The 10865-nt window shown below is 34.4% G+C and overlaps 1 protein-coding gene and 1 long non-coding RNA gene across 2 annotated transcripts; both read right to left on the bottom strand.

Annotated features, from left to right (window-relative positions):
• On the bottom strand, positions 426-8719 carry LOC109336693 (tubulin-folding cofactor B). The gene is made up of 9 exons (XM_019573449.1): positions 8593-8719; positions 7601-7746; positions 7293-7444; positions 6292-6410; positions 4065-4126; positions 3847-3888; positions 2855-2988; positions 2176-2245; positions 426-676 (listed from the first exon to the last, which is right to left on the bottom strand). The coding sequence occupies exons 2-9, from the start codon at positions 7703-7705 to the stop codon at positions 629-631; spliced, it is 732 nt and encodes a 243-aa protein (XP_019428994.1). The 5' UTR covers positions 7706-7746; positions 8593-8719; the 3' UTR covers positions 426-628.
• LOC109336695 lies at positions 1987-2163 on the bottom strand. The gene is made up of 2 exons (XR_002106377.1): positions 2063-2163; positions 1987-2020 (listed from the first exon to the last, which is right to left on the bottom strand). It is a non-coding gene; the product is annotated as an uncharacterized LOC109336695 (long non-coding RNA).

The raw sequence follows: 10865 nt of genomic DNA, 5'->3' as shown, positions 1-10865 counted from the left end.
TTATGCGTTGCCTTCTCACCTTATTTGTTACCATTATTGGGACGGTCATTATTTGAATCAAGAAAATCTTCATTTCAGTCATTCATATTTTTTTGATTTTATCAGTTTGGTTCTTCAAAAATTGAAAATCGAAAATAATTTATAAAAATTTCAAATGTGCATCAAACTAATATTTTTTAGCATGTTTTATAACATTGAATATAGACTACTTTGACCCATATTTAATATTTTTATGGACTATTTTAGATTTTTTAAATTTGATGACTAAACAGGTAAAGTCGAAGAAATGGATAGTTACTACAGAGAAAATTCAGGGGCAGTTGCCATGTTTTTTCTTCTTCAATATATTCCTCAAGCTGTACTATCAATAAACATTGAGAGAGAGAGAGTCATCTAATGAAAACGAGTTTTTTAATATTTTTTTCCACAAGGTGTGCTGCTTTCTTTCTACATACTAAAAAAAAACACAACAATCTAGAAACCGCAACCGAACCCTTTTTTCAACTTCACATATCCTCTGACTTAAAATGCCAAAAAATGTAAGTTGCCTAAATTAATGTTCGACTTGTACAATAGGAAATCTATCAGAGAAACTTGCATACTGAAAGCAGCATCCTCGAATAAAAACTCATATTTCATCATCTTCAAATAGATCTCGTTCAGGGTAGTCACCAACCTGAAAAGATTATAAATTTAGATAATAAAATTGATATTATTTTGAATTTAATATCTATGCATTGTTAATATATATTTTTTACATACATCATCATTTATTTACAGTTCAACAGTTTCCATTTTATCATTTATCATTCTTTATCTATTATTTTTTTACTAATGTTATTTAATATGAAATTAAAGAAATGTTTTACTAAAAATGATTTAATATTTTTGCTGTTTTCCATTTTTATTTTATTATGGAGGCTAGAGTTTTATTGCAGCAATTAACTGTTGTTGCTGATCAACTATTCCGTTATGTGTGAAAGTTATGAGGGCAATTGAAGGGGCAAGGAGGAGGAACTAAGGAGAAGTGAAGTCAAATTAAGCAGAACATCAACATTTTCTTTGTTTTGGGAGTGTAAAATTTATATGGGGAAGTATAAAGTAATATAATGCAAGAATATTGTTTTCCCCTTCCTTTAAAATTCTAATTAATAATAAGAAAATGACAAGAATGTAATTATAACATTTTACTAAAGATATCTAGATACTTTTACACGGGAAACTATGTCCAAAGTCATCCATTTCCTTCCTTTTCCCTAAAAAAACTTAACCTTAGTTGCTCAAATGTCTCAAGAAATGAGAATTTAATTTACACCATTAGAAACAATTAAGGGCCACCAGCATTTACCTAAATGCAAGGATTGACAAATGCTCAAAAAAATCCATACAATACAAAATCCTTCCACTCATGCACATCCAAGTTGTCATTTATTATGATGTTTCATTACATGCTGAGGGATCTGGCAGCTTTACTTCAATGATATTCTCTTGTTTCCTTATTGTTTTATCTTTTATTATTATATTTAAGTGAGATTTATTATCTATTAAGATAAGTCCAACATCTGGGAATATGGCCCAGTCAATATTTATAATAATGTAATTTCAACATTAATAATAAAAAATGAGGAAACTTTTACTAGTAGAAGTTTAGGAATAACAAAAAATAAGAAAACCTCCACCACTAGAAGTTTGGGATACTTTAGTCTATTAGTTTGTTTCCTAGCATAGAAAGTTAGTTAGAGTTAGTTGGAATTTGAAAGCTTTAATAGCACTTAGAATTTCAAAGATGTATATTGTTGTAATTGATATTCAATACATTTTCAATACAACTTAGTTCATTCTTCTTGGTGATACACATTTCTCTCAAACATATCTTCTTTTCATTTTTCCTCTATTTTCTGCTACTGCACTTAATGTGCATATTGTTTCCCTTTTGCTTTGTGCATTGTATATGCATAGGAAAGTGGTCTTAGTTTTAACAGTTTTGGGTTGAGTTAGGTCTAGCCATTTTAAAATTATCCTGAGCGTGAGAGGTATAAACAAACTTTTAGGTTTCAGTTACCTCCAGCCATTTGGTAGTTTATTCTCAATCCTTTTGAATTTCTTCTTTTATCATGGAAAAAAGAGCCACCATGAGCAGTGAAACATTCAAATATTAAAAGGACTGTGACAAACCTTCACTTTCTCTGGCCTAACCATTCCACCGTGTGATGGAGGGCACTCAAAGTAGCGTACACCTTTGACCCTGTAACATAACCCAAGGGAAATTTGAAGATATGCCTAAGCATGCATAATTTGTCAAGTTTCTAGACGCAAAAAAATATAATAAAGGTAATCAAGATAATAGGTTAGTCAGGTATTAAGTAAACTGATTTGTGTGCTTTGCAATAATTTATCATTTATTCAGCTCTTGTGACTTTGTTGCAGATGTGTGGAAATGTTTCTACTCCTGGTTACAAATTCAAGCTCAACCTCCTACTATTGGTGATTGTTGTAATTTTCATGACTCTTTTGTTGACTCTAAAGTTGCTAAATTGTGGAGGTTGTTATGATTTTATGTGTGGTCAGGGTATCTTTTATGGAGAAAGAAGTGAACTATATTCATGTAATGGATAAGGTTCAAACTAGATCTTGAATTTGGTTATTTTCTTTTGTAACTTCATCTTCTTTGACTTTTGCAAATTGGTATATTGATCCAAAGTAGTGTTTCACTTAGCTTGTAAAATGATCAATTATTGATCTCCTCTTGTATTGGGTGGGCAATTCTTATGCTATGTATAATACAATTTTTCTTATCTAAAAAAAAAAGTAAACTGATTTGCATGTCATATATGAATATAGCAATTTTACTTACATGCCATCATGTTTGCCCAATGGTTCATCATATTGTACTCCAACCCAGAAACCAGGACCCAGTGCCTCTGCCCGACCAACAAATTTTACAACACCCCGTTTTGCTCCAGGTTCAACCTCGCATCTAGATCCCGCCTTCATATTTTGGACAATAGAGAGTATGGTAACAATATACAAAATAAAATAAAAAAGTTTAGATTCACAGAACTAGATGATATGATAGATTGATAGACATCAGGATACTATGAACAAGAAAATGCAAAATACATCACTTTTTCAACAATACAAAACCACAAAGTTACGTGAATCATGATTAAGATATTGGAAGGGTAACACGTGATTTAAGGTATCTGACAAATACTTACCATTAAATTTCATCCAAATATTCAAGAAACTTAGGCTAGAGCCTTATTAGCTCAAACAGGTGATATTATATCATTAAGTGACTACCCATGTTTTATGTAACTAGAATCACATTTAAATAATAGAACTTATATCAAATTTTCTTCTTGAAAAATTGCAATTCATATTAGGATATTTGGTATAGGCATTCCATATTTGGATCACCATGAATAACATGATCAAAATAGTAATATGCCATTGATAGTTTGTAAGGTTAACCCACCCATTTCCTCACAGCCATACTCATTATCTGAACCTTTTTTTCCTTTTGAATCGAAAACCAAACTAATTAATTGCCACCTTCCTCTTCTTCCACTCTTAAAAGGGAAAAAGATGAAAAACCCAAAGCCCGGAATAGACAGCAAAATGACAATGTAACAGTTTCTGATAGGAACCTCTTTCAGATTTCAGAAATCCCCAAAACTTTGTTTGTTCTTGCTATTTCGAGAATTTATTGTTTTGACAATAGCTTATTAAACCCTACAATTTCAACAGCTATACTAGGAACGCAGGAAACAAAACTACAAAACAACTCTTAACATTAGTAAATACGGAAAGAAGAAAGAAGCTTAGGCATGATAATTGACAAACCTTGATATTAGCACAGAGATCTTCCATGTAGGTGTCCGGTATCTAAGTAATGAATGCCACAATTAATGTGTACAATTGTTAATGGAAGCCAGCACATAGGCCCATATTAAATAATATCACAAGAATCTCTAATGTAATTGATAACTTCTATGCTTGTACGTGAACTTAGAGAGGGCTAAAACAACAGACTAAACTAAATAAAACAAGGAAATGCCTACCTTTGCCTCAACAGTTGATGGAATTTGAGAAGACAATTTCTCTTTATATTTTCTAAATGTGCCTGAAACAGCATGATGAAAAACATGAATGAAATAAAAGTAACCAGACCCAATTGTAAGTAAATATGATTAAACCCATTTATATTTTCTCAAATAAAACATGTTGAACAAAAAGGTTTCAATGATAAGAGGGTGTTTTGACAGCATTTATACTATCCTTTTCTGGTTTGAAATGTAATTATTTGATTAGAGGGATTCTAAATAAACGCTGACAGGTACCAACTTTTTAAAGAAAAAAATGAAACATCAAAATAAAGAAACAAAATTCTACAATAGAAGGCTCACAAGACAAACAAAACATAGTCAAACATTATCTGTCTGAAGAGTTTTTATACACAGGAGTGAAAATAGCAACTAGGAAAAAGAGAAACAGACAAATTAATGTATATGAACCAGCAAGAGCAATAGGTCAACCAACATCAACACTTGAATCCCAATCCCAATACAACTTAATGATCATTGTTTCACTGCTAATCTCCATGCCAAATCCTTAGTTTCACCACAGATTTTGCAGGTATGGTTACACATCAGGCCATGCCCAAACTTAATTACAAGCCCCTTTATAACAATTCCCCCCCTTTGTTTGTATTATTCCCCATCATCAACAAAGATTCAACTCAGCACACCATAGTTGCCATTGAAAGGACACTCTTGGTTACTAAAATTCCAGCTGTGTGCAGGCAAGGCTCTTGGTTACTAAAATTCCAGCTGTGTGCATGCAAGGCCTAAACTTGTTAGCCATAATAGCTTTAGAGTACATATGATGGGTGCACATGAGTAGAAATTTTCTACACAACCACAGTACCCTGTGATATAATATCCATTATGACACGATATCTAGCATCAATATGCTTAGTACTCTGATACATCTAAATCTTTGTCAAATGTATAGTTTTCTCACTATCACACAACCTGTTTTCTTTTATAGCCAGAATCACTTATTAGACCATGCAGCTAGGATCCTTTACCCTCATCTAGTGCCATGTACTCTGCTACTGTCGTAGAGAGCCAACACAATGGTAGCTAGCAATGTTGCCTACCTACTAACAGAACTACCAGAAAGAGTAACTTGATTAAAAATCAAGGGAATAGAAAAAGGTCAACTTCTCTATGGTGCTGTATGAACTAGAGAGTATGTTGTGAGCATGGAAAAGGACAAGCTGGATCAAGAGCTCCAAGGCATAGGGTGTCACTGACCAAATCAAGGACCAAGAGGGCATAGGAAGCCCTTTGACAAGTCATTGCGACCCTAATGAAAACCAGCCCAAGCAAAGAGGAGCTACCACCAAGGATGGTGCATTGCATTGAAGAAGTAGGGACGAAGTAGGGACTTGGCCAACCATGGCCATGGACCACACCAAGGCCATGTCATGAATCCAGGCCACGAATCACGGTCGTGGACCAAGGCACAATGTGTCTGTGTTTCTCCCAGTTTGCATGGGAATTTGGGACTCTTTTCATTTTCTCTTTGTTTAACCTATGTAGTAATGGTCTAAGGTTCCACAACCGGAAGACCACATGTATTTATCAGCTAATCACCTTGATTGGCTTTTGGTTTTTTATTTTTCGGATTACGACATTAAACATGTAATAAGTTAGGGGGTGCCTTTTCACATGATTACAACTGCCTTTATAGTGTAACCTCCTGATTCTGAAATGGCAACCAAGAAAACACATATATTTGAAGATTTTTCTGAATTGTGAGAGTGCTCAATTAGGTTCTTGAGTGAACTAACTAAGGGTTTATCAAGGTCTAATCCACCTTGTGGCTTCCAAAATCGGCTTATCATCATTCCTTGGGTGTGGCTCTATTCACCATCATCTTCTTTCTTTTCCATCCTTTCCATTTCTGTACTTTAATCTTTATTTTTTTAGTTATAATTTTATTCTGATTGTGTTGATTTTAAGAGTTTTTATTATTCTGGTGTTGTCTTCCTTAGAACAGTCAAAGTTAAACACCCTCTTAGGATAGCTGTATCACGGTAGGTTCTGTCTGCTGAAGTATATTTACATTGATATTTACAAAAACTTGATTTGGTCTATTAAGATAAATACTGGTTTAGTTAATTATTCAGTGCCAAAATTACATTAAACAGATATTTGTTCATATATTCACAGTTTTAAAAGAGGGACAGTTTAAACAAAACAAAAGGGGTGGGGAACATGCCTTCTAGCTTATTATAGGCTTCATCGGAAATTTTGTATTTTTCCACCAATGAAATATCTTCCAGCCAACCACCAGAAGTGACAGATGATGGGTCCAGATCTACAACATGCAAACGAAACCTGCACAGGAGAATAAACCAACTAAAATGTCCATTTGAAAAGGAAGACTCTGCCAGATATGTAAGCAGAGCAACAGCCATAAATCTCAATACCACTCTAACCCGACTCAGTTAACACTGACCAGAAAGTGAAAATGCAAAGTAAGGCATAATTAGTCCATATGTTTTTTTTAGTTTTTAGTCCCAACATTTTTAATTTTAATCCTAGCAGTTAAGATATGCTAACACGGAGGAACTAAATACTTGAAATAAAAACATACGGAGACTAAAATCAGCTCATTTTTTGTCCCTACATTTATGGCTCGTGCTGATTTTAGTCCCTAAAACACTCTGATTTTAGTCCTTGTGTTTTTAAAAGGATTTAGTCCCTCCAAGTTAGTATTTTTGACGACGAGGACTGAAATCAAACCTGGCTAAAAATGCAGAGACTAGAGCTTAAAAGAACAGGGACCAATATCATATTTAGGCCTTTGTTTCTTTTAAAGAAAAAACACTTCTTTTCTTAAATAAAAATTCATTTCTGATTCTTACATGTTTGTTTTGCTTAGATTTTAAAATATAGAAGCAATAGAAAAAGTTGAAAAGAGCTTTTATGAGAAACTATGTTTTCTATTTTTATACCTTCTCTAAGAGAAGGTCCTAATCTGCATAAGAAAGTTCTTTTTTATTATTATTATACGTACTTTATAATTTTTATAATGATAGCCAAAGGCAAAATTAGCTTCCAAATTACATAAAAGCTATATAACAAAATCATTTTTCGGTTCCTTTAAAACCACTTCTTCTATGCTTTCAATAAACAGACCCTTGTGTACCAATTACATGATCATAAAAATATACATGGACAGGGAGAAAAGATAAAAAGTTAATCAACATCACTGACCCATCTAGAGGCGAATAGAATGCAAGGAGTTTGGAATTATCGCTAAGATCAGCAAGTTTGTTGCGAGCATCATCATATAGCTCAAGGTGCATCGAGTTCACAGAAGTACCACATTTTTTCCAAAGCTTATCTTTCACGGCTTCCACCGTCAGCTATCATTAGGAAAATCATATAAAGAAAGACATTTTTGAAGTCACAGAAATTACAAGCATGGAAGAAAAATAAAGGGAAAGTGAAGAACCTGAAACTAGCTATTTGTTTTGCATAATGATAAAAAAGTTAGGAAAGTTGATTTGGTGAGATTATACCTGAAACGAGAAGCGAATGTCAGCGATGAAAGTCTTTAGATTAGAATGAGTGACCCGTAAGAGGACAGACTCATCCCCTTCGATCTTCTGCAGGCTCGATGCCATTGCCCACAGTCACTTGCTGCCACTGCTACTCACAACGAGCCCTGCAATTCAAACATCAGTGAATTTGGTGTTAGCACTAGTGTTGTCAATGTAGATGGCCACCATCCATGCCAGTCAGCCAAAAACATGCCATAAAATATGGCAGAAGGCATGACTGGCAAATGACGGGATAAATTAAAATATCAACTAAAAAGGGCGGCCCAGTGCACAAGGCTCCCACTTAGTGGGGTGTGAGGTTTGTTTCCATGCCAGTTCGCAGCCTTAGCCTCACAAGCGAAGAGGTTGTTTCTAGAATTTGAACTTGTGACATTATAGTCACTAAGCAACAATGTTACCATTGCGAAAAACTTCAAATAAATGGTAAGTATAAGGTGCGTGACAATATTATAGGAAGGCAGAAAACAGCAAATAACATTTCACAAGTCTCAATGAAATTTATCAAATTCTTATAAGAGACCACAACAAATACAAATCACACAGCCCAACGAAAAGTTAAAACCAGAACAATCCTAAAAAAGGAAAACCGGAAAAGTCGAAAACATTAAATAAAGAATAAAACAGAGAGGTCCCAATTTACAACAATGACATTAGGTGGTAACCGGATCTGGGTTCTCGTGAAATGAAAGAGCCAAATCAGAGAGTGAAAATTGAGAGAGAGGGGTGAAAATGAAAGATAACTAAGAGTCAGTTAAGTTAACGCTATGGGGAATCCATAAAAAAACTAGAATTGCACACAAAAATTGACCATTTCCATCATTTATGCCATGATCCGCAACCGCCATGGGGCTATGGCGGCCGAAACAGGGCAATGGGTGGCGGAAGGAGCCACAAACTGCTAAAAGTGCAAATACAATGAAGTGCAGATTAGAAAAAGTAAAAGAGAAAACCTGCGGTGAGGAGGAGTTGGAATAGAAGCAGAACACGACGGCAAAACAGAAGTTGAATACCGGTGGGCGATGGTAACTGTAGTTTAGTGCCGGTGAAAGATGTGACACTGATTATTTAAGGGATTTTGTTGGGTGTCGATTTATTGTTTATGATATATTCCTATAAATATATAGCATTATTTTCAAAACATTCTTATTTTATATTAAACTACAAAAAAACGTATGCATTAGGTATGATTTTGAATTTTATATATTATCAGTGTATTATTTATCATTAATTATTATTCACTTTTCAAAAAAATGTTTATAAAATTTACAATAATATTACATAGATATTATACTAAAAACAAATATATTTTCTACAAAAATCATGAAATGTATCTTATTTTATTATTTTCTACAAAAATATTTCTAAAAACTCAAAAAAATAGTAGATATATAATAATTTTAGTAGCTGAAGAAGATAACTTATTTCATGTATGAATAGATATTTTATTCTCATTTATTATTTGAGTTATATAGTCTACTATTAATTTTCATTATTTTTTAGAAAGTAAGGTTTTGATTGATAACGTGCACAAAGACATACACTAAACATAATATCTGGAGCCAATTATACCTCGATACTTTGAAATATCTATGCATTTTCCTGGTTCATTAGTATCGATGTATGTTCCAGAACCCATGAGAGTGGCAATAGCTTGCTTTCATTCATCTCAAAGAGTTTTAAGAGATCCTTGCAATATATGGATTGACTAAGAAAGATGTCATCCTTGAGTTGTTTGATTTGAAGTCCAAGGAAGTAGTTCAACTTTCTTATAATGGATATCTCAAACTCTCCTTGCATCATCTTACCGAAATCACTACACAATAACTTATTAGTAGAACAAAAAATAATATCACCAACATAAATTTGAACAAGTAAAGTATGATGATCTATTTTCTTAATGAATAATGTAGTATCAACATTTCCTTTGCCAAATCCTTTTTCAAGTAAAAAGCTTGTTAAACGATCATATTAAGCACGTGGAGCTTGGTTTAAGCCTTTCAAAAAGGGGAGGGGGTGACCCAATTTCCATGGGTCAAGTCCATAAGATGCCTCATGATGGGCATGAGCAAAAAATCTAACATTGGCCAAGAAGCTAATTGAGTCAAGTAGTCATCAGGCCAGACTAAGTTTCTAACCGAACCAACCAAGAGCAGGGCCATCTGGCCTAGATAGATGCACTAAGATGTTGGACAGATGCAACAAGGCATTGGGCGCATGGACCATGATGTTAGGCGTGGACATTTCCGACCGAGACACTTGAGCCAAATCCTCACTGAGGCACTAAGCCAACTCTAACCGAGGCGTTGGGCACATGGAACCTGGCGTTGGGCGCAAGACCAGGCCTTACCGAGACAGATGCACTAGTTGGGCATGACTTGAGCACAAGCCTGATGTTGGGCGCATCACCTGGCCAGCAGGGCATGGAACCTTGGCTAGACCATTATTTGGCCAAGTTGGTTCAATAAGTAAGTGAGGCCCATGGGTATTTTTGGCACACCATTCACACATGCCATTTAAATTAATTCAGCCTTTTTCTTATTTAATTTGAATTTCAAATAAGCCTTGAATTCATGGGTAAAAGGGCCATCAAATTGTAACCCCATAGTTAAATGATGGAGGGAATGTAGCTGCCATGTATTGATGAGTGTTTTAAGCGTGTTTAAATTATGTTGAGTCCATTGGGACTCATTAGTTCTTGTTCAGCCGTGAAGCTCAAATACACATGGGAAAGTCTTTATGAATTGGAATCTAATGCAAGTCAAGAGCAAGCCAAGACCGTGTGCTCATATGCCACACTTCTTGACCATGAAGAATCAAGAAAAATGGAATCATATGTTCACATTCATACGAGGCGTGAAAGACTTGATGGTGAGTTATGTCATGAATTAAGACACGTGCTTAAAGGAACTTAGTGAAAGTGTGCATGTCAAGAGGAACACTTTGAAAAGCTCTCCTTGAATGTTATGGTTTTGATGAGGACAACTTGTGCCTAAAAGAGCTTGAAGATCACCAACAAATCAACGTGCTTAAGTCTTTATTTGGTACTATGCTTAGACTAGATTCTAGTTTAAGTTGAGTCAAGGCTTAGGGCACCTAATACATGTCTCATATGCATATATCTTTTAAATCATTTCATTCATAATATGTTCTTGCATTACATAAATACATGTATATGTGCATTCCAGGCATAAACTAAGTGTTAAACATGTATTAACTAAGTGCA

This window comes from Lupinus angustifolius, chromosome LG20 (genome assembly GCF_001865875.1).
Source record: "Lupinus angustifolius cultivar Tanjil chromosome LG20, LupAngTanjil_v1.0, whole genome shotgun sequence".
NCBI classification, from domain to species: domain Eukaryota; kingdom Viridiplantae; phylum Streptophyta; class Magnoliopsida; order Fabales; family Fabaceae; genus Lupinus; species Lupinus angustifolius.
The sequence above is the reverse complement of the archived record's forward strand: the minus strand, read 5'-3'. Positions and strand labels throughout refer to the sequence as shown.